The sequence below is a fragment of the Astatotilapia calliptera genome, chromosome 22, assembly GCF_964374335.1.
Source record: "Astatotilapia calliptera chromosome 22, fAstCal68.1, whole genome shotgun sequence".
NCBI classification, from domain to species: Eukaryota; Metazoa; Chordata; class Actinopteri; order Cichliformes; family Cichlidae; genus Astatotilapia; species Astatotilapia calliptera.
In genome coordinates, this window is record NC_137442.1 from 17,948,363 (window position 1) to 17,971,923 (window position 23,561).

The 23,561-nt window shown below is 42.4% G+C and overlaps 3 protein-coding genes and 1 non-coding gene across 5 annotated transcripts; 3 read left to right on the forward strand and 1 right to left on the reverse strand.

Moving 5' to 3' along the window:
- Positions 1-47: 47 nt before the first annotated feature.
- si:ch211-199g17.9 (synaptonemal complex central element protein 1) lies at positions 48-8,128 on the forward strand. The gene is made up of 9 exons (XM_026156183.2): positions 48-974; positions 1,437-1,619; positions 5,941-6,015; positions 6,090-6,137; positions 6,250-6,304; positions 6,784-6,873; positions 6,957-7,020; positions 7,111-7,177; positions 7,288-8,128. The coding sequence occupies exons 1-9, from the start codon at positions 959-961 to the stop codon at positions 7,386-7,388; spliced, it is 699 nt and encodes a 232-aa protein (XP_026011968.1). The 5' UTR covers positions 48-958; the 3' UTR covers positions 7,389-8,128.
- LOC113014562 (uncharacterized) lies at positions 1,631-5,826 on the forward strand. Its single transcript, XM_026156182.2, has 2 exons — positions 1,631-3,461; positions 3,643-5,826. The coding sequence occupies exons 1-2, from the start codon at positions 3,180-3,182 to the stop codon at positions 4,285-4,287; spliced, it is 927 nt and encodes a 308-aa protein (XP_026011967.1). The 5' UTR covers positions 1,631-3,179; the 3' UTR covers positions 4,288-5,826.
- On the forward strand, positions 5,688-5,820 carry LOC113015459 (U8 small nucleolar RNA). Its single transcript, XR_003271128.1, has one exon. It is a non-coding gene; the product is annotated as a U8 small nucleolar RNA (small nucleolar RNA).
- On the reverse strand, positions 7,849-23,432 carry fam83hb (family with sequence similarity 83 member Hb). 2 transcript variants are annotated; one of them, XM_026156180.2, is made up of 8 exons: positions 20,631-23,430; positions 14,805-14,996; positions 14,397-14,723; positions 13,363-13,527; positions 13,103-13,227; positions 12,462-13,019; positions 9,994-12,328; positions 7,849-9,516 (listed from the first exon to the last, which is right to left on the reverse strand). In XM_026156180.2, the coding sequence occupies exons 2-8, from the start codon at positions 14,925-14,927 to the stop codon at positions 9,496-9,498; spliced, it is 3,654 nt and encodes a 1,217-aa protein (XP_026011965.2). In that variant the 5' UTR covers positions 14,928-14,996; positions 20,631-23,430; the 3' UTR covers positions 7,849-9,495. The 2 variants fall into 2 exon arrangements, with proteins under 2 accessions (XP_026011965.2, XP_026011964.2); XM_026156179.2 differs by having other exon boundaries at positions 7,849-12,328; positions 20,631-23,432.
- Between the last annotated feature and the right edge of the window lie 129 nt (positions 23,433-23,561).

The window sequence follows — 23,561 nt, forward strand, 5'->3', positions numbered from 1 at the left end:
CTTCTGTTTTAAATAAAAAAACAAAGCACAGCCAGTGCAGTAGGTTGGCTCTGTGGAAGACTGGTTCTGCCACTAAAGGGAGGAAAATATAAACACCAAATTTGATTTGCCTTTTGGAAGTAAAAACAATTTGTTATATTAAAATTTCAGTGTTGGTATCACAAAGTCTTTACAAATTAGAGCTGAGCCTTAGTACTGGAAATGGTGAGAAAATGAAAACATTTTTGAGTAATCAAATTTTACTGAAATGGTCTTTCTTTTTTTTTCTTTCTGTTTTTTCTTTTTTTTACCCTTTCGTTTAGTCAGTGAATTTATTAAATCCATTTTTCAGTGGTGGAAAGGAGCTTCCATATTGCTCTGGTTAACTTCACTCAAAAAATTGATGAATAAAAACCTTTGTGCTACCCTGACATCCTAGAAACATCACATTTCAGGACATTTTTTTAGTATTTCAGCAAAAATTAAAATAATAAAAATTTAAAAAAAAAATAAGTGTATTATGTACATAATAATGATAACATATTATAATCACCCTTTTAATGGTCTTCTTGGTCAGTTTATTTACACAGTTGCATTGGGGGGGTATTGAAAAAATTCCAACAGTCATAATTGAATACATTATTTTAAACATGAATTATGCACTCGGACACGAACATGTCTTGCTCCTGCTTTATGCTAATTAAAAACATTTATAGTGAAACTGTAATTACCAGGTAAAGCACATACCACCCTGTTTTTCAGCTATGATTTGTTTATTGTAATATTAAGTTGTTTTACGCTATAAATAAGCAAAAGGGCTAAATATCATGCAGTGCTGTGCACGCGCCCGTCAGTACTGCGGCTCGTGCTGCCGCCCCACCTATGAGAGCGGAGCAAGGAGGAGAAACTTCGCGCGTCAGTTAAGCTGTCAGTTGCTCTTGTGGTCAGTTAAAGAAAACAAGGTGGTGTCAGGATAGAGATGAGTGATTTCGAAGGTAAAGCGATGTACATTAAGCTGGAGAGAGAAATTTACACTGATCTAAAAAATAACCTGGAAAAAAAAAGCTAAACAACCGTTGGTTTCATATTTGCCAAAGGTTTTAAAGTAAATGTTCAGTATTTTACCCCTTAAGTATAACCTCTTTGTGAAATATTCTACCATCATCTTAATTTAAACATTAAAGCCTCTCATATTAGCCTAAATAAGTCTTTATTTAGGTTAGCAAAAAAACTAAGCTAGCGTTTCCACTTGGCTACCTATCGGGCAGGTGTTCAAGCTAGCCAGAAAACCTTACCTGCTTAAATTTAACCTCAGGTTAAAGATGATTTATAAAAGTAACTATTTATTTATTTTGTACTTATTACCAGATTATAACCAGAGTAAGTAAGAATATTATAGAAAGGTAAAGTTATTACAAGTTTACATGACTCTAACGTTTCACTTTATTACGTGACAGGGTTCAGCATCGAGAACATGATTAATGTGAAACCGCTGAGAGGAGGTAAACCAGCTGACGTTTCACTGCACACTGATAAACTTCAAAACCTCGAGCCTGATACGGTTCCGTGCGCTTCAGGTGGACAAATGCACGAGCCAAAGGTTGAACAGCTGATCGGAAAACTCGGGAGGCTTAAACAGGGTAATGTATGATTGATCTGTTCTATCAGATGTTTTTTGAATAGCTGCTAAATGTATTACTTACAGTTTTTGCCCGTTGCATGAACACCATGAACCCATGCCTAGACTAAAGTAACACAAGTTGAAGCTTTTGTTACCATACCTCAAACACATGTACCCCTACCTTAAACAAAAGCGCTGCTTTGCACCCCAGTTCCAATTATGCAACACACCTACTCCTTTATGCAACACACATGGTCCTGCATGCTACACTCCATTTCATACATAAGACACTTCGCTCACAAAATGAAATTTCAGGGTGCCATTCGGAAAACACATGTATCCAAAATACAAAACACATCGGGTAATTGCAACCACTCAAATACACACCTGAAGGCACTTACTTGCAAAACCGAACACCAATTAGCCAACTACAAAAAGCCCTCAGCGTAGCCATTTCAAGAACTTTGCAAGCATGGATGGAGGGAGAGCAAGAGGAAGAGGAAGAGGTAGAGGAGGAAGAGGAGGAGGAGGAGGAGGCCGAAGAGGCCATGCACGGACCCATATTTCTGATGAAATAAGAGCAACTTTGGTGGACCATGTCATCAACCATGGCCTGACTATGAGGGAAGCTGGGCAGAGAGTCCACCCACATCTAAGCCGCTTCACAGTGGCATCTGTAATACGAACATTCCGACTAGAAAACAGGTATGTCTTCACCTCCATACCTTCTGCTCTACTCAGATGGTTTTATAACACTGTTCTACAGTATATCACATTACCATATCAAGTGTACGGGGTGCTAATGCTCCTTTTGCAGCCAAAGTGGCTGATTCCTTATATTGAAGTACAGTGTTGTACAGTGGATGACACAGTACATACAGTAAAGTACTGTAAGAAAAATAAGCAAACCGATGACAATATCAAATTCAAATTTCAAATTCAAATTTTATTTGTCACGTACACAGTCATACACAGTACGATATGTAGTGAAATGCTTGGACAACTGCTCGTGACCTAAAGAAAACAAAAAAGGAAAGGCTATGAATAAGATAGGAAATAAATATGAAAAATTAAAAAGGGTAAATTTAACTAGGAAGGAATAAAATATAAATTAAGGTTAAAAATGAAATAACTGTACAACACAAATTAGAATGAAGGGTAAATTTAACTGGGAAGAATAAGATAAAATATATAAATTAAAGTTGAAAATAAAATAACTGTACAACAAAATACACAATACACAATATAGAACTATATAAGAATGTATGAAGAAATCTAAATATAAATAAATATATACACAATAACAGCAGCTGTACAAGTATTAACTGGAAATGAAGAATATAGTGACCAGTGTTGTGCAAAAACAATGTCCAGAAAGTCCAGTGTGTGTGTAAGAACCATATGTGTGGGTCAGTACTGTGTGGTGGTGTGATTGAGAGACCGTATCGCCTGCGGGAAGAAGCTCCTCCTCAGTCTCTCTGTGTTGGTCTTCAGGGAGCGGAATCGCTTTCCTGACCTCAACAGAGAGAACAGTCTGTTGTTGGGATGGTTTCTCAACAAATTAGCATATTTCTCCAGAATGACTCGAAGACCTTCTGGGGGAGGACGGCAACGCCTGTTCACACAACAGCAGGAACTTGCCGTTGTGGACCTAGTGAGGGCAGACAATGCCATCCGTCTCCACCAGCTACGACGGAAAATACTTGCAGACAGGCGAGTGTTCAGCAACATAGACCATGTGAGCATCACCACCATCAGACGCATCTTGGGTAAACACAGCATCACCATGAAGCAGCTCTACAGAGTCCCATTCGAGAGGAACAGTGACAGGGTCAAAGGACTTCGAGCTGAATATGTACGGGTACGTGTAACTGTCCCTTACATTTACAATAGAGTATTGGTGAAGTCCAGTAGCAGCTGAATATGTACCATATCAGTACCACATGGATCTATTCTGAGAGCTACACAGGTACCTGTGTGATGGGGTGAGGGTGCTGAATGTGTAGCACTGTAGTACAGTGATATGTTCCCCTTTTTTTCAGAGAATCTTGGCCATGGATGGAGCTGCACAGCCTCATGAATACATTTTCATTGATGAAGCTGGATTCGACCTGAGCAAAACAAGACGACGGGGTCGTAATGTAATTGGCCAAAGGGCAATTGTGCACGTCCCAGGGCAGCGCGGGGGAAACATCACATTATGTGCCGCCATATGCCTTCGAGGACTTCTGCACCATCATGCAATGCTAGGTCCATACAATAGCCAACACATACTCACATTTCTAGATGCTCTCCATGATATAGTTGTACAGAACAGACCAGATCAGCCCAGGTTTGTGGTGATATGGGATAATGTCAGTTTCCATCGGGCTGCTCTGGTCCAGGCCTGGTTCTCCAACCACAATCAATTTGAAGTGGTATACTTGCCCCCTTACTCACCATTTTTGAACCCTATAGAGGAATTTTTTTCGGCTTGGAGATGGCGAGTATATGACCGCCAACCACATGCCCGCATGCCTCTTCTGCAGGCAATGGAACAGGCCTGCGGCGACATTCAGGTGACAGCAATCCATGGATGGTTTCGACATGCAAGAGGATATTTTCCCCGGTGCCTAGCGGGAGAGGACATTGCTTGCGATGTTGATGAGGTCCTGTGGCCAGACCCCAACAGACGGCGGGATCCATGAGCCCACTTATGCACAATTGTCATGGTTTTTTGTGTTTACAGTATAGTGTTTTTTCTATTGCAGTATTATTGTGTTGTTGTTGTTTTTTTTGCTTTATCTGAATTCATGGTACTGCAATGTACAATATTGAGTAGGTCTATTTGCGTTTTTGGTTGTTTGAAAATGTGTCTCCTGTAAATGTGCCTTCTGAATAAACAATGGAAATCAAGGACTGCAGTGTTTTATATAAAGAAGACTAGTGTGTTCCCCCTGATCTGTCAGTGTTTGCATATGATGCAAGTATGTGTCATTTTGTCAACAGAGTTACATTTTGACAAAGGAATGTCAGGTTTTGACAGCAGAGTTTAGGTTTTGGGAGTAGAGTTTCAATTTGGCACAGATGTGAATGGTATATTTCCCAGTGTTGTGTCATGTGTACTTGTGTGTACAGTTTTGGCACAGAGAGCGGAGTTTTGCAAAATGTGTTCAAGCAGTGGGCAAAAACTGTAACAGGACGGCAGATATATAACGTTTACGGTAAGACTGTTCAGACTCAATAGCGACATCTGCCGGTGATCCTTTTCTCCCCGGTTTTTTCAGACGAGTTTTGGGGAGACGAACAATGTTTCGCCTATAATAATGATGATACTACTACTACTACTAATAATAAAAATGATAAACGACTCTGGGTTTTATCGGAAGCCTTGTGGGCCTGGTTTTGCTGTGTTTGCAGTAAATTTGGCTTAATCGAAGGATTCGTGTAAAGCAAACGAACTCGTTGTCGTGTCTTTCCGTCTCGTGTTGACCTGCGATAGCGACGCGCATGCGTGTCGTTATACAAAGGCCTGTAGATAACTAATAAATCCGCCGTTGGCGTCATTTTTATCTGTCGAATAATGAGCTTATTCACTTGATCTGTAGGAGCACTAAGCATGTAACTAAGTACATGTGTTTAGTACAAACCAGTCCGTCTGTCAGCTCATAATGTGTCTCTATCCAAATGGGAGGTAGTCACAAGTTCCGCTTCCGGTAGCAAGCCCCGTATAATTTTCCTTATATTAGACAAAAATCGCGATAGCATGCGAATTTGTGACATTTTCATGTTTTCTCAAGTGATGAGACACGCGTACAACGTGAAAAACACGTTAACAACTTTTTTACGGAGGGATAGAAACGTTATTTATGCGCACCAATGAGAGCGCAGTATATAGCGATATGCTAATGAACACGCGCTCCCTGTTTACTTTAACAGAAATATTATAGAATATAGCTCAATTTCTTTACAAATTTACATAACATCCGTGCTGTTTATAGCACTATAGGCAGAATGTAAGTGCTAAATATTTACACAGAAATTTCAAACCGTGAGTGAAACATGCATATGCGTTGTTGATAATGTCTCTGTGAACTATGGTTGGGTATCGTCAGTGAGGTATATCCTTACCTGTTACTCCATTTATGGAGTTGCAGAAAATGATGAATGGAGAGCTATGAGATATGATTAGTATCTCCCTCTTTTGGGGAACAGCAACACCCCTTAAGAGCCATTCTGATTAACTTGTGAAATGTAATTGTAATATTTTGCAAAGTTTATCCTGTCTTTGTATTATTTGTTGGAAACCTATGTTATGTAATGTTGTTGTGCTGTGTCTAAGGCATTGTTCTCAATTTAAGGTAAAAGAGCCCTGGAAGAAGAAATTGAGAAGACAAAGTCAGTCAGTGACTCACTGGAGAAGGAGCTGGAAAACTGTAAGACACGAAGTTAATGATCTTCACACAGTCTTTACTAAACCAGCAACTGAGATACTGTCCTTGATTCACAGTACAAACTAAAGTCTTCCAACTGGAGGCAATCCACAAAGAAAAGGAAGGTATGCAAGTGCTAGTGGCAAACAGTTGTACACGTATAGTTCATCATTTATAAGTGTACAGGCATTAAATGTGAGCCCACTGATGAACATAGTTGCTCGTCTGTTTCTTCAGAGGTGTGCAATAAGCTGCAGTTTCAGTGTGAAGAGTCTGAGCAGGACGCTGCCAGGTGAGCTCCGTGCTGAAAGTTTGAAGAGATTTACTGGATCTGCTCAGTCATAAGGAGCATTCTTTGCTGAACCATCAATGGGCTTCATTTGTGTTTTTTGATGTTGAACACTAGATGGCAGTAATCTGTCTTTTTTAGCATCCTGGATACTTTTTTTTATTTTATTTTTATTTTATTTGGGGTTGAATCTTTATATAGTTAGATAATGTTGTACAGCCCGATACTGCTGTCTTAGCTTTTGCTTCTTCTTTCAATTGTGTTTAATTGCCCACAATCTGCCCATTTATTCAATTAAATACCTGAAAAGGATGCACCTTCCCACATTCAGTCAGTGTAAACAGGTAGTCAGAGATATAATGGTTTTTTATTTAAGATTAGAATCTGCTTTTTATTACATTTATTGTTTGAAAATCTTTTATTAGTTTTAATCTTTTTAAGTTTTATTGTATTTTGTGTTTATATCTGTGTGTGTGTTTCAGACATTTACAACTGAATAAGAAAAGTGAGGAGCTGCTGGAGCAGTATAGATATGAAATCCAGGATGTCAAGCTTAAACACCGAAAACTGCGGTACTGTTTAATAGTGCAAAGACTCGTTTTCTGTGAAAAACCTCTGGCTGTTGTTACACATTTAGAAACTCATGTTTCTGCAGGATGAGATTTGAAAACCAGCTTCATCAACTGATAGACCAGCACAAGAATCTGCACTATGTCTTTGTAAGTGTTTGTGCTAAATTCTCTCCACAACTCTTGTGAGAAGATTCAAATGTGACTTTATTATTATATTATTATTATGACTTTACTCAGACTCCAGAGAGACTCCCAGATGAATTAAAGAGTGTTGAGAATACAAAGAGCCAGCTGTTGGCAGCTGGTAAGCATCTCCGCACACTCTTCTCTCAGCACAAATGTTGTATGTGTGTGAATACAGCGTTTGTTTTCACTTTCCAGCACTGTCACTGAATTTCTTCTGTGTTTTGACAGAAAAGCTAAAGCTCACTCAGCTGCACAACCTCGATGAGGAGCTGGAAAAGATGAAGAACCAGAAGCAGGCTCAGGAAGCAGCTGCAGAGACTCAGGAGTAAATTTGCTCTGATTTAAAGAATCAGAGGTATATGCTGTGATTACACATCTGTCTTGTCCAAATTCCAAGTTCAACTTTATCAGCTGGAATCGTTCAAACTAAGTGATTATTTATACCCCTGACATCCAGCTGAGATATCTGACCACAGAATTCTGGGTATTTCTGATGTTTTTTCTCATATCATATAATATATTTGCTGTACGGATAAATTCTGGTTGATCTCTTAGTGTTTTTCACATAGAGACATGCTATATACTGTCATCTGTTTGATACTAGGTTATTTATTGTGTTCATATATTTAAAAACTATAAAGCCTGTTTGAATTGTTGTAACATTGTTTTCATCACTCTGAAATCCTAAAAGTAGCACAACCCTTCCCTGCAGTTTACATGCACACCTGCTGTGTACATACATACATACAAATACATACATACATACATATGCACAGAGACACAGTCGCGTTCAATTTTAAAAGAGATTTAATGCAAGAGTTTGTTGCAGTATTTCAAACAAAATGTAATACTATCTGAGGTTTAAAAAAGAACACATTAAACCTGTGCAACAATGACTTCCCCGAATTAATGCCAATTGCTTTTTCTTTTTACTTCTTTTTTCTATTTTACAGACAAACCACATTCTCACATTTCAATTCAAATAATCCAAAATAAACACAAGGCACGTTCAGAGCGCAGTGAGGGCGATCACAATCTAGTTCATCACTTAAAATATAAACAATCCCCCTTTTTTTTAACATAAACATTTACAGCATAATCCTGTGTAGAAAACAAGTGTCACCCCACCCTCACCCAGAAGTGTCTTTACAGCCATACAACATATACTTTAATCTTTTTTGACGTACTCAGCAAAAACACAGTGAACCGTAAGTGGTTTGATGCCCTGTCGAGATATCAGGCAACACGAGGCCAGTAAGTCTTTGGTTTAATAGTTTGTGCCGACCAACAAAGGAGTTAGGAATCCTGTGCAGGGCGTAGCTCTCAGGAGTTAAATGAGTTATGTAAGGAAGCGTGGCGCTGCTCCAGTACTGTGTAATATACCTGTTCTTTCTTGTATACCTTGTAGAGGTAATTCTTGGTTTTCAAGAAGGAAAACGGAGGTCAGTTTTTTGTTTTATCATTTACTCTGATTCAGGCCAACTAGAAATTCTTGCATATTTATTTACGCTACATGAGGCGAACACTAACACACATAAACACCACTCCCCTTTCCATGGAAGCGTCTAGGTCTCCTAGGAATTATTTATTTATTTTCAACCCTGAGAAGTGGGTATATGACTTATTAGAAAGAAGTCGAGTGTGTTACGTTCACCACAGCCGCTACCATCCATCCAAACTGTAGTCCCCCAACATTTTCACCTTCTGATTCAGTTTTTTCCTCCCACACTTTTCACACTGACTCTACCCTCTGATCTCACTCTTCTCTACCCTTTACTCTTCATCAGCTGTCTTTTTATTCCTATGTTTTGGTTATTTGTCCAGGTTAATACTAATACTACTAATAATAATGACCCCCCACCAGAACCTTGGCAAAACCCTCAATGGGCCACTGGCACATGGTGAATCCACAAAGACACTTTCTCCCATTCAGTTTCAAGCAAGCTCCATCTACAAAGTGGCCTGCACACAACACTGGTACTACACGTGTGCCGTGTTTTGTGACTGGCACATTATATGTTTTTGATTCTCAGATGCAACACTTCCCTTTTCGTCTTTTAGTCCTGTTCACAAAAGCTCATTTACAGGTAAACCTGTGCTACCTTTCTTTTTTTTTTTTGAGACACATACCGGCCCATTAAGCCAGTATCCAAGTAGAGTCTTGTTTCTCTCAGTCACCATATAAGGCAAAAAAATAGAACAAGGTCTTGGCAAAAAGGCACATTCCAGACTCAATGACTTGAGTTTGTTTTCACCATTTTATAAGTCGTCCTTTCAAGTTTTATTACTTCTTGTGGAAAAATCCAGAAAACGCTGTAGTGTTAAGGCCCAGAGGAACTCTCACAATGTCGTTGGCACAAACGTGGACAGTAGAGGTTTTTTGATAGTCTTGCATTAAATAAGTTTCCGTGTAAAAGGTCGCTCCTCCATCTTTCGTTATCCCAGGTTATTCCCCATCTGTTAACAGAACAACAGGGATAACAGTGAAATCTCTTTACCTCCTGCCTTTCCTCCTCGCTGGCCTTCAGCAGGACGTACCGTGCTCTTTGCGCCATAATCACGCTTGCATTTGTTCAGCTTAATCTGTTAATTATTTTTTCTGAAAGCAGATTCTCTTTAAAGTAGTATAAAAATCCATAACAGTGATGAACTGTGGTTTTGCCAGTCTCTTACTGTACATATAAGACAATCACATTTAGCCAGTCACTGCTCAGAAGCTAATTTATAACATTCATCTGCTGCTTTTTGAGAACAAACACTATTTTCAAACATTTCAAAATATATCATTTTTAAGCTAAAACCCTGGTTTCCCTCTTGGATTCCTTTCCCTCCCCTCTTGGTGGTTTACACCTAAACATATTTTTGTGTTGTTGTTTTTCCTCATATTGCTTTCCCATCTACGCTGCAAACATCTCCCTTACTGTGATAGACTACCTCAAAACGGCTGTAGACCTTCTTCTCCTTCCTCAGGCTCTCTATCCTCCTCAGCAGTCCCTCCCGCTCCTGGTTGTTGCCCTGCGGTCGCAGAAATCGGTTCCTTTTTAAGGAGCTCTGTTTCTCCGTTCCTTTATCTCCAGCATCTCCATCTTTGTTCCCTCCCGTCTCCTCCCGCTCCTGGCGGTTCTTTTGGCTGTTGGCGGAGATTTGCTCCAGAATGACTTTGGTGTCGTCTCGTAAGTTGCTGCTGTACAGAACAGAGCCGCCTGCGGGCTGGTATCGGGACATGACAGATGTTCCGGTTGTTGATGTTTTATGATTGGTGGTGGATTGATCAGCAGTCGTAGACGCTGTATCTTTAGACGATGAGCTCTGTTTTTTGCTCGAATTGTCAGTGACCTCTATGACCGTGCTCATGCCCCTATCCTCTCCTGAGGTTTTCTTTTCTTTGTCCTTGGGTCCCAGGAATCCCTTTAGCCTCTGAGTCTGTTTCTTTAGGAAGTCGAGTGTCTTACCCTCACCCTTTCCCTCACCAATGGTATTGATGGACGTGGTAGAGCCCATAACCTTTTGCAGCCCTTCCTTAGAGTCTTCATGTGACAGAGTTGAAGAACTGTGAGAGCGACTCTTTTTCATTTCAGTCTTCTCTGCGTCTGTAGCATCTGTGGTCAAAATTTCCTCCCCACAGGAGATGCGACGAGGATGTATCCCTTTAAGTTTCACCGGCTCCTTCTTGAAGATCTTAGGTGAATGCAGAGGCTTTAGAGACTTGAATAGATCTTTCTTTTGACCTTCTGATGCACTCTCCTCTTTCTGAGACTGCACTATCTCTGAAGGCTTCTGTGAGCTTATAAAAGGCTTGGGAAAGATTAGTGGTGGCCTTGATGAACTGACTGAAGGTCTGCGATTATTGATCTCAGCCAGTTTTGCTGAGACGTCTGGCTTTGTCTGCTCAGGCTCTGCTGTACTGAGTGTGACAGCTGGGGTCTTCAAAGTTGTTGTAATGTTGGGAGGTTTATCAGAAAGATCTTGCCTTTTTTCAGCGGGCTCTAAGGCTTTTAGCGATGGCTCTGTCTCTGTTTTCGAGACTTTTGTCTTGGCAGCTAGGTCTTTGAAGTACTGCAAACGGCTGGCCGGATCATTCATGTTCAGAGATGATGAATCTGTGACTTTAGGTTTTTCAAGCGTAAATGTTGTCTTTACTTTTTCATTAGTTTCTTTAGGTTCCTCTTTAGGTTTAATCTCATCTTTTAACCGTATCTCCTTTTCCTCTAGCTTCTCCTGTTTTTCTTCTTTCTCCTTCTTCTCCTCGGTCTTCCTTCGCCAATCAAAAGGCTCACGAGTTAATGACCTCCTCTTTTCTAGGATCTGGGCCACAATGGATGAAGTGCGCACTGAATCCAACTCCTCATCCTCTTCCGTCGCTGGTTTTAGACCTAAGCTACCACTGTGTATCTCTGCTTTAGAAGATGAGAATATAAGTGAGGAGCGCAGTCGAGAGCTGCGCTGAAGGAGCGGGTTAACACGCGACCGGAATGACTCGTGTTTGGATAGAAGGAGTTCTGGAGCACCTTTCGCCTCCACATCTGTGCCCCCCTCCCTTGCTTTACTCCTCTCTGGCTCTCTTTCCTTCTCCTCCTCCCTCTCTTTTCTGTCCAGTACAAGGCGGGAAGGAAGTAGATCCTTGGACGTTGGTAGGCCAGAGTCTTTATTGCTGCTCTCAGGTAGTTTAGGCTTTCCAAAACGTGGCCTCAGGATATCAGGTCTGGGCTTGGGAGGAACATTTGGTGGCTCTTTTATTCCATAGCGTGGAGCTGAACTTTCAGTTTCAGTTGGTTGCACAGCTTGAGAAGGTTCATCAAAAGCATCAGGACCCATAGGCTGAGCCAGGCCTTCTTCTCCAGTGTCCTCATAAGTATTTAGATAGGAGTGGATTCTCCAGCTTCTCAGGCCTTGCTTTGCACTTGAGTCCTCCTCATGCTCTTGATCAAATTGTTTGTTAAAGTTTTTCTTCTCAGGTGGGTGGGGGTGTGTTGGTGAGCTCTGACAAGCATACGCCTGTCCTATGGTTGGCCTCTTATGGGAGGATCCTCCCCCATACCTCCCAGCTAACGGAGGGGCGTTGTGGCCCTCGGGTCCTCTCAGGTCCTCAGATGAAAAGTAGTCTCTGCCATACTGCCCAGGTGGAGGCTCCTGGTCTGAGCGATAACTTGAGTCTGAATACTGGTCAATGGAGAGGTGCGGAGGACGGCCTCGAAGTCTGTCGAAGTGTCCGTGGCCAGAACCTGGCCCGGGCCCTTCACTGTAAAAATGGCTGCTTTGAATCTGTTCTCTGTAACGAAAGTGCAGCACATATTGTTTATTGTTTAATAACTTAATAATAAACCATACATTTTATGTTTATGGTCCATGTGATAATTCTGCATTATTCTGATCACAGCAGGAGGTTTTAAAGGTTTTCCTACCTGTGGAAGTCTGTCTCGTCCAGATTGTTCATGACTCTTTGCTGCATAAACTGTCTTGAAGACGCGTATGTTTCCTGGGTTCCTTCTGCATAGCTGTGCCTCTTGAAGGCACTGGCGCTCATCTCCATCTGCCTGGACACGATGGACCGCCCCTGTTCCAGGAATGACTGCTGAAGACGAAACTGCTGCTGTGAATACTTTCCAATAGTAATTCCTGTCCCGGGCTCCAGGGTTTGACGAAACGCGTCATTTCTCCGGAAAGGAAGCACGGGGTTACGATCAGTGTCACCATAGGGGAAGGCAGGGGGAATCTCAGGCTGCCTTCGGTAACCTACTGTGTTACGCAAAGACTGGGACCTCTTTAATCCAAACTGGCTGCCTAAATAGTTGCCGGTGCTGCTGGGATCAGAGACAGTAAGCGCTGTATTGTTTGGGTCAATAACCAGAGGTTCTGACTGAGCGTACAGAATGCGAAACTCTTCATCGAAGGTGGCAACAAGCTCCCCAAGGAAGAGGTGGGCGATGCAGCGGTGGATCTTCTCATAGGACCACATGAAACTATAACATAAAGAACAGTAGAGGCAAAGATTATTTAAAGAATAACTGAGTGCTGATGTTATTAATACTATTAAATTAGTCACCTGTAGTTCCCACTGAGTACAGCTCTGCAGTCAGCCAATAGGAAACGATCTTTCACCTGCCCCTTAAATGATTTCCCTGTCCGGGTGTAATAAGGTATTCCCGCCACAGTCCGGACACGTATCATCTATAAAATCAGAATTTCAACTCTGTTACACATGCATATCTGATAATTATAAGCAAATACATAACAAGACCCAGCTGTTAGCGCCTTTTTCTTTTTAATGTTGTTTTCAGATAATATCATAAAATTCAAACTGACCGGAATAAACTCCAGGTTGACTTTGCAGTTGAGGACCATAGAGACAAAGTGATGAGCCTCCAGCTGATCCAGTAAAATATAAACAGGAACGTGTCGTCCTGCTGCGTCCAAGAGGTCACTGAAGATGTCAATATCTGTGAACATGTCCATCACCACAGCGATAACCTGGAGCAGGAGCAAACACACAAAAAAGTTTTTCTTTTTCATCAACAAAAGTCTATTTCAGTTCAGTCAGGACAACTGTAGTCAAAAGGAAGTCTGGTATTTTGATCTGTAGTAATTAATATTTATATTCGGCTATCCTGGGACCTCTTTGCCCTTTCACACCCACATGTGGAAAGCATGGTGGGAAGATCAGCCACAAGAACTCAGCACAGACCAGTGGAAGCAACAGATATGACACTAACGAATTAAAAAAGGCTTATAGAAGATTTAAGAATAAATTTCAGTAAGAGGGTGTTGTTGAGTGTCCTCTGTGTGCTTGTTGACAGTTAACTCTGAGTTTTGGCAGGATACAGACATGTATTCCATAAACACATGGGCAAGAAATGGAGGACAGTTACACACACAACCCACCACACCAACAAGTTTGACTGCTCACTGGATTTGGCATTCTCGCTTCCATTAATCAGGTATTTTATTTAGCTAAAGGCAAGCCAGTTACAAATGTTTCTGAAAGGGCGTGGTGGCAGACTTGGCAGAGAGCATAAAAAGTGAGATGAACTCAGCAGCGAGATAACATAACCGTCGCTCACACCATGTCCCTGGCAGCTCTCTATCTCGCTTCTTCTCGCTATCTTCTAAGGTAATAACACTCTGATGTAATAAGACTTGTACTGCAGTATTACCTATAAATAAATAAAAGCTCCTCGTGTTTTATCTGTGAAACTGGATATGTGCCATGTTCTGAGTCAGCACCTTAAATATATGAATTTATAAACACTGAATTTTTTTGGTTGATTTTTCTTTCTACTGTAAGGTGAAACAAAACCACTCCTGCATGTTTTAACACATTCTTATCCTCTTCTGCTTACTTGGCGTGCGTTCTTGATGAGTCTCCTCGCCTGCTCCTTTATGCTCGGCATGTCAGGATCAGAGGGGTTGACTAGAGTTGTGACCTCTGTGGGATCAACGAAACTGTGCTGCGGCCAGCCCAGATCCAGCCCCGGGGCAGCCAGGTCCGACTGAACTGGCCAGTAGGTGTCCGAAGACCCATCGTCCTCGACGCCTCCCTCGTGGTACGTCAGCTCCGGGACGCCGGTGGGCTGGCTAGGCCCCTGGATTGTCGACTTGATGTGTTCAATTTCTGGCTGTGCCAGAAAACCGGCCATATCTGCATTCTGGAGGAATTCATAGTAGCCCTGGTGTGCAAAGAGACAGAAAAGTTTAGGAGATCGTAAAAGCTGTGTGTATGTGTTTTCATGCATTAGAGCAACGCTTACCTGAGTGTCATTTTCTATCAGAGCATCAATGGCTAGACGATACTCCTCACGGTAGTGCGGAGGAAGGTAATTTGGGTCGAGAGGGTTATCGCCTATCGATGAACTCTGAGACCGGTGCGGCATGGTTGGAGGGGGTCAGGTCAAAGTTTAAGGCTCAGGAGTAAGAAAAGGTGAGGAAGGAGGAATTTAAACCTGCAAGGAAAAGGAAAATATAAAATGAGGTCCCACAATAATTAATAATTAACGTCATCACAGCTGGTTTTGTACTCTATTTGCACATACTGTAAATATCACACCACTCCCCCATCCATGAGACACAATACTTATGATTCAACAAAATATCCCCTTGGGTGTTGAGAGGAAAAGACCTTTGTGTCTGGACACACAAACAGACGTTACCTTTAACCACGCACACAAAGCAACTATTGTCGCTGAGTCAACGGCGGCTTAGCAGCAAGTAACAGTTTAACAGGCAAATTTGTCTCAATGTTAACAACTGTAACAGATATTTATTGCTTGCCTACACAATTAGAATACTTTTATGAAACTAACAATACTTTTTGACATTGTGTGGGATTGCAGGTAGTAATGAGTAATACTGAAGAAAGCATGCATAAAAGAATGGTGCTATGAGAGAGCAACTCCTTCAACTTAAACGTAGAACAGGTAAAAGTATCATATTTCTCAAGTATGATTAATTGAATTAAATGAAAAGACTTCACTCTAATAATACCAGCGATTAATCAACCTTCAGTGCGGCTTATTGAAAGACTGTATATAAAGGTGAGAACAAAGTGGAACAGCTGGATACAGAAAAAGCAAAGGGAGGAGACGAGATTAAAGAGAGCAAGAGGAGAGGTGGGAGAGGCGTGAGGAGTTGTAGAGACAGGTTCTTTCATATCACAGTAAACTTGCCACGCTGGTGCGTCATAATTCATGTTGCTGCTTAGACCTTATCCTGAAAAATCTGCCGGTCATGGCAACCAAACTTATTTAGATGGGCATGACTTAAAGAAGTCACAGGTCCGCTGTTACATAACACTGTGTGAATATACGCCTGTTTCAACGAGAACCAGATAGTGACATTTTTTGATTCACATGCCAAACTTTAAGAGGTGACTTTGGCGTGACTAAGACGCAGGTTTGATTGTTCATCTATCAGCAAGGGTAACACACCTACACAAACACACAAACAATCTCATGAAGCTTTCAAAAATGTGAAAATGACGTGATGGTGATCTCGAGCTCTTTCTAAAAAAAAACAAGATAAAACAAAGGTTTAGCCTCAGTGTTATTTCTCTGTGTGGCCTTCTAGTTTCATACGCGGATGAATACAGTCATCAGATAAAACACGGTTAGGAAAAGCAGCTGGTGAGAGGCTAAAAACAGCTAAACCACATCGGCTAAAGAAGCACCGAAAACCAACATAAATGTTCACATAATTTGAGCTGTAAAATGTAATATATAGCACTTTTCTAATCTCATCAAGCAAACCATCCTTTCTTACGGCACGTTTTCTGCCTGACATCCTGCACACAAGCAGTTTAGAATCACATAGATGTGTTTGAACTGTTGGAGGAAGCTGTAGTTCCTGGAGGAAACCTACCAAAAGCACAGGGAAAACATAAATTACACACAGAAAGGTCCCCACGGGACTGAAACCAGGAAACTTCTTGCAGTGAGTCAACAATGCTAACTGGAGCCCAACCAATACTGATATTTGTCAGTTAAACTCTTTAACACACGACAGCTTACTAAGAAAAGCCGTTGAACCCTTAAAGCTCTTTGAAGTCTGAGCGGAGTGGTTTCTGTCATATTTCAGGCCTGCTTATAAAACAAATAACTGGATTTGCATTAGTTAGTCATGGTGGCCGCTACCGAACTATAGGTCATCAAACCATCCTTATTAATATATACCAAGATGTCAAAACTCACCATTAAGGGTGTGTGTGTGTGCAATTTAAAAATAATCTTGTTTCATTGTCATAGTCGTTTATGCTCCGTCCAACTCTGCTTGGATCAGCTGGTTGCTTGTGGAGCTCCAAACACGAGCTCCCAACAGGGAAGTAAGAGAATGGACCAACTACGCAACATCAACACTCACACTGTGGTTGATGGTCTCTCCCATCTCTTCTTTACTTTTCACTTGTCAGCTGTTGTAATTAATGATACTTGTATGTTGGTAAATAGCTAATAATGAGACAGCCACTCGACCACAGTGTCGTCCAGCAAACAAACATACCCATTAACTTTTCATCTATTACTGCTGATTGTAAATGATGTCCAAATAAAACAGTGGAGTGTTTAGTTGGCCACTTTTGTACATCCATGTACCTGCTTTCGAAAGGTAAAGTAGATACTTTACTAAAAACCTAATTTGGCTTTTGAGGGGTTTTTTTTGGCATTAGATAAAGAAACAATGAAAATCCCAGGCTTGATTCCAACCCACAGCACACTTGCATATTATGAACCATCACTGAGCCAACCAGAGCACCCACTGAGCGATGTTTGATGTGGTCCTGACAGCTGCATGCTGGAGGGTTTGCATTCTGGTGGAGAAAAGAGTGAACAACCACCACGCTGCTTAAGTATTTAAAGTAAGCTGGCAATGTTAGGAAACATACGTGGCTTATTTTCTTATGTAGCATGTGGTCGAAAGAGGAAGTGGATACACCTACAGTCTGAGCAAATTAGGGCGTGTGTGTAACCCGGGGTCTGACAGGTAGGGTGGGTAAGTATTTAGTGAGGCTGTACCTGCTTTACAAGTGTGTGTTTGACATGTTCTCTGCAAACTTCCAAGCACACTTGAGAGATTAATGACGGTGATAGCTAAGGGCTGAAAGTCCTAACCCACAATCAGTGGGACAACCCGGTTTACTCAGCGACCTGGTGAGTCATCGAGTAGCCTGGTTGGCGTGGCCTGGGGATAACTTGCAACAGACTGCCGAGATGGTGATTCATCTGCTGACAAAATGGCTGACATCCTGTTTCCCTATTCATGTGGAGCCATTGAAATTAGGGCTTTGTGGCAAGCCGTTGGCTTTCCATGCTCCACGGTGGTCAGGGAGGAATGCCGGGGCACACATGCTTGTTGCATGGAATTATTTTGCCCCTGAATTCCAAGTCATTTGATTTGCCTAGTTTTGCTCTTTGTATCTAAGTCATTTGCAGCACCACGGTGCCCATTGTGTACATAGGTGTACTGCACTGAAGCTGCAAATGAAGTGCATAACCGATGACAGACGCAAAATAAGAGAAAAACTCACATGTAGCAACACAACAGTCCAAAAGTCAGAGTTAATTCCCTCGTGAATGGAAAGTTGTTTTATAGAGTGCAAGCTGAACAAACCTAATCTGTAGGAACAAGCAATAAGTTCACTGTCACGTTTGAGAAAGAAATGTAGCAAAAATAACTAACAAGAAGTATTTTTGGTAGTGTTACTGTTTTTGTAATCAAGTGATTATCAAAAGCATTGACAGCAGCTTGAAGGAAGGCAGCCTGGGGAGGAAATGACCTAATTGGTTAATTCAGAAGCTTGGTGGCATTAAAAAGAGCCAAGGCGGGTAGAGGGGGATGGGGGTTTCCTTTGCATCCTCGTCATCACTGTGTCACCGTAGAGTGGGGCAACAGATGAATAACACAATGTCAGAAGCATGACAGACTTTCCCCGCCTCACCTGGCCTACTGGTAGGATATTCAAACAAATACTGCTGCTTTGTTTGCTGTTATAGCAACTGCAGCAAGCATCAAACTGCAGAAAGTGTCTCATGATGATCAGGATCCCTGTCTTTACTACCTTTGTTGTGAAGCTTTCAGAGGCCCACAGGAGGACGAGGCTGCCCTAAATGTACCATATAAACAAAGGCCGGTCTGAAACACTAAACCCTGGCAGACAGGACATGAAGGCAGCAGCAAGACTTCGGCGTCTCTGAGCCGATAAACCAAATATTCAGACGTGCACAGCGTCTGCTCACGAAGCGTACAAACGGCCCATTCTCAGCATTCCTGCGCAAATGCTGAAAAGAAGGAGAGAAACTGGAAGGTGAAGAGCAGAGGGAGTGTAAATTACATCTGTCCTGACATGTGAATCATGAGACGCGTTAGAAGCGAGCCCGAGGACACAAACTATCAAGAAAAAAAACACAAACTACATCCTCGCCGCCTCTTTCTGTTTTCTCTCGTTCGCATCCGAACACACCTCACTAAACAAACACTCCAATTGATCCGGCATACCATTGGCCGGTTCGTGCTGTGTGATAATTCGGTGTGTGAACCCAGGTTGAGAAAACAATACTTAAAAACAGGTTTGGAGAGATGAGCCAGTAATCTCCAGATGCTCCCGTCAGAACCTTTCAGTGACATTTTTTTGTCAGATGAACCTACAGAGATGTAGATATGTGCACACACACACGGCGCTGGTTGTCTCCCTGTATATCATCACACCTCAGCGTGGCTGTTGAACGCTGCACAAAAGACAGCTTAAATGAATTCATACAGTATGTGAGAACACACGGCGGCTTGCATCCTCCCCTTTGTGTTGTGTGTGTAGCTGGGGTTTTAATGCAGCAGTACTGCTAGAAAAACTGGTCCACTGAGATCCCCGCCATCTTTCCAACCGCCTTAAAGGCCTGCAGTCATCCTGTATGGAAAACCCAGCAGCGATGGCATCAAAATATTTCCACTTCATACACACTAAACCTCACGCATACATAACAACACCTCTGTAACCAGACCCCCGTTTTCTATACCACACACAGCAGTGCAAACAAATTAATGAATGGCACACAGCCTTGGCCTTAAGGCCAGTGTGTGACAAGATTAAACCTATAATGGGAAGCACACATGCACATGCACAGACCCAGCGCAGGGGGAAATGGCACTAACATTCCCACTACTCTTCAAATTATAACCACATGTCGTGCTATTTCTGAACAGTGACTCACTTTGAACGAAGCGAGGGAAAAAGCATGCGATGGTGAAGTTTAAAATCAATACACACTCAAGTCAAAACAAAAGTGCCAAAGTGCCTGTAATAAAGACACAGTAAAAAACCCTTAAACCAAAGCCTTAGGTAGGGAGTAGGTGTGAAAGAGAGATGCACTCTGAATGTTTGGACTAAATAGTTTGAACATAAAGTGAGTTGTTCTTGCATCACATTTAATTTTGCTTCTTTTTTTTAGGTTAAAACCTTTATTCTCCCTGAAGTGTTTGTTTCTTTCTTCGACAAACAAGTTTTTACGGTTACAGGCTAATGCCTTTGTGTTACTGGAAGGATTTCAAGTTGGTTTTAATGACAGTGACTGGCAGTGCGTGCATGCTGTTGTGCAACCAGTGCATTAGGCACACTTGTAAAAGTGTCCCTGCCCTCTCAAGCATTATTTATTAGCTGTAGTTCCTACAGAGCCACGCAGACAAAGCACTAAACAGGTTGTAAGCGTGCTTTTTTTCTGGTCTTTTATGAAAGTCTTCACAGGGCTGGAAAAAGAGCAGCACAGTTTGTCTCGTCCAGCCTCCCAGCACTGAGCCCTCTGTGTACGCGGGCTGTAATAACATCGCTGTTGCACTGCAGCTACCTGGATGACTTAATTCTGTGTAAACCTCCAGCGGCTTATGAGGAAATGAGGAAAGTAGGCTGCATTTCACTTTTTATTAATCCGCAGAGTCCACATTTCACGCTTATGGACAGGGGAGAAGATAAATAGGACGCTTTTTGAAGACAGGAGATAATAAGTTAGAGGTTAATATAAAACTGGACAGATCACAACAGAGCAGGACGAGACAATGGCTCTTTTGTCCCTCAGCTTGCCCTCGTTTTAACTTCGTACCTCCTCACTTTGCTGCTGAACTCGCCTCCTCTCTTTTTCTCTGTGCACCGACGGCTTTATCTCCTCCCGGTGAAACCGTTGATGCGAGTCTGCTTCCCGTCCGCGCGTCACATTCCTCGGATCGGACAAAAAAACTCCACCCAAACCTCCCCCCCGTCTCCAGCTGCGTGCACCCTCCACCGCCGATCGGCAAACAGAGCGGACTCTGCGCGGACTCCAGGCCCGGGTTCAGTGTCGTCCCGGCGGTGTGTGACCCTGCAGCAGCCGCTGTCACAATAAACGGAGACGGAAGCGTCGGGGCGACTCCTGCGAGGCAGGGCTTTCCCACCGGTGAGACTCCTCCCAGACCAGTTGATCGCTGGGAGTGGAAGACTATTGGAAGTTCTCTCCCCCGGGCACGTTTCAAAAGTAGCTTTTATGTCATGGCTGCAAAAGATTCAAGCAAAAGAGGAAGTTTCTCCAAACTCGCAAACTTTTTCCGTGCCCGTGCAGGAGTTTGGCCCAACTGGCGGTCCGTACAATGAATGCTTTATTCATCCTTGCACTTGACTCTTTGACATGTTTGTCCGATGTTTGCTCCTTTTTGCTTGCTCTCGTGTTGTTTGCACTGCGAAATGTTTTGTCAGTAAAACAACCGATTTGAAACTCTCCATCAATAAAATGCATCATATCAGGGATTTTAGTGCTACATTATAAACACAAGCAAGACTTTATTTAATTTAAACTACAACCTTAAACTCACTAACCTTTAAAAAAGAAATTATGTCCCTGAATGTAGTTATCTATGCTTTTTGCACATACACCAAAGAAGTGCAAAGAATCAGTGTTAATATTTTACCTTAAATCTGTAATTAGTAGTATTTTAATCAATGTTTCAGTTGTCTAGTCTTTAAATTTTACAGAGGAGAGATATACTTCATACTGCAGGTTGTTGCTGTTTAAATGGTAATAAAACCAGTGAACCTGTAATTGCAACGTGTACTACATCAGAGGACTATGACAGAGATGAGATCACCACCTGTTTAATCTTCTTTCCATCATATCTTAAAGACCTGATAGTGCCATATCACCACTGTGAAGGACTCCGCTCTAACTCGGTGGCTTACTTGTGGTATTTAAAAGTAGAATGGGAGGCAGAGCCTTCAGCTTTCAGGCCCCTTGTCTGTGGAACCAGCTCCCAGTTTGGATTCAAGAGACAGACACCCTCTCTGCTTTTAAGATTAGACCTAAAACTTGACTTTTGATAAAGTTTATAGTTAGGGCTACATCAGGTGACCTTGAATCCTCTCTTACTTATGCTGCAATAGGCCTAGGCTGCTGGGGGATTCCCATAATGCACTGAGTCTCCTTCACTCACCTCTTTTCACTCTGGCTCTCTTCCACAATGTGTCTTTGTCCTGTCTCCCTCCCCTCACTCCCAAACGGTGCGACAGATGGCTGCCCCTCCCCAAGCTTCATTCTGCTGGAGTCATAATGTAAAAGAGCAGACTCAACAAGCAGTGGCTTTTGATTAAGTAAACTTTATTGCAAAGAAACTGAGCAGATGAAGGACTGTAGCTGGGAAAGAAGAATGGCTTCAATGCAAATGGGATCACTGAGCTCTGTCAGGGGAGAAAATGAGAGTTAATTGGCTGTCCAGGAGGTGAATAAAGCAGGATGATGTGTAAATAGAACCAGATCAACTCATTTCTTGAGACTGTGAAGTGGGCAGACATCCTGAGAGTGGGTCACAGACATTTGGAGGTGCGAACGTGAACCACAACAACTTGAGTTGTTACCAGATTGCAGGTAAGTTGATTCTTGAGCCAGATGACACAAACGGAGGGAGCCTAACACTGACAGACACCAGCCTCAGGCAGAGAGACCAGAACTAGACCCGCAACTTCACCTGAGAAAATGTCAGAGAGAAAGGAAGAAGAAAGAGAAAAAAAACAAAAATTCAAAACCACCCAGGTCTGCTTAGTCAACAGCTAAGATCGCGGATACAAGCGGTGGAAATGAGCTTCCTCCGAAGGGTGGCTGGCCTCTCCCTTAGAGATAGGGTGAGAAGTTCGGCCATCCAGGAGGGGCTCAGAGTAGAACCGCTGCTCCTCCACATCTAAAGGAGCCAGCTGAGGTGGTTCAGACAAGGATGCTCCTGGGCGCCTCCTGGGGTTGGTGTTCCTGGCATGTCCCACTCCGGGCCCCGGGGCAGACCCAGGACACGCTGGAGAGATTATATCTCTTGGCTCCCCCGGATAAGCTGGAGGAGGTGGCTGGGGAGAGGGAGGTCTGGGCTTCTCTCCTTAGGCTGTTGCCCCAGCGACCCGGCCCCGGATAAAGCGGATGAAGATGGATGGATGGAATTATCTTGCATAAATAGGCTGTTGATTTTCTTTACTCATTTCAGGTATTAAAAGCAAAATAGCTGCATGTTTAATCATCTGGGAATTTACCCAGATTTATTTATTTATTTAGACAGAGATCTTGACCCACCCAATGTTCAACACAAAGTTACGCCGATGGTGCTTAGCTTCCAAGATAATACGAGATCGGCCGTGCTTAGGGTGGTGTGGCATTGGTTGCCTCACAGCAAAAAGGTCCTGGGCATGAATCCACCAGATGGCTGAGGTGTGTGTTGAGTTTGCATGTTCTCTCCGTGTCTGTGTGGGTTCTCTCCAGGTACTCCGGCTTTCTCAAGTGTGCATATTAGGTTAAGTGGCGACTATAACTGGCTGTAGGTGTGATAGTTGTCTCTCAACAGATTGAAGACATGTTCAGAGTGTACCCCACCTCTCACCCCGTGATAGCAGTGATAGGCTCCAGAAGGGAGACAAAATGGATGGACGTTTTTTTTAATATATAAAATTAAGTAAAGTGCTTTTAACTTATATTAAATGTGAAGCATTTTTCAAGTAAAGACAATTCTGCTGTGTACAGCTTCATTTGCTT

Excerpts from the sequence above, each read along its gene's own strand:
- si:ch211-199g17.9 (XM_026156183.2), top strand. Across the intron at positions 6,874-6,956 it reads CTTAAACACCGAAAACTGCG|GATGAGATTTGAAAACCAGC; the intron begins GTACTGTTTAAT and ends ATGTTTCTGCAG. Across the intron at positions 7,021-7,110 it reads AGAATCTGCACTATGTCTTT|ACTCCAGAGAGACTCCCAGA; the intron begins GTAAGTGTTTGT and ends GACTTTACTCAG.
- LOC113014562 (XM_026156182.2), top strand. The coding sequence starts at position 3,180 with ATGACTCGAAGACCTTCTGGGGGAGGACGGCAACGCCTGTTCACACAA. Across the intron at positions 3,462-3,642 it reads TTCGAGCTGAATATGTACGG|AGAATCTTGGCCATGGATGG; the intron begins GTACGTGTAACT and ends CCTTTTTTTCAG.
- fam83hb (XM_026156179.2), bottom strand. The coding sequence starts at position 14,927 with ATGCCGCACCGGTCTCAGAGTTCATCGATAGGCGATAACCCTCTCGAC. Across the intron at positions 14,724-14,804 it reads TGATAGAAAATGACACTCAG|GGCTACTATGAATTCCTCCA; the intron begins GTAAGCGTTGCT and ends TTTGCACACCAG. Across the intron at positions 13,528-14,396 it reads TCATCAAGAACGCACGCCAA|GTTATCGCTGTGGTGATGGA; the intron begins GTAAGCAGAAGA and ends CTCCTGCTCCAG.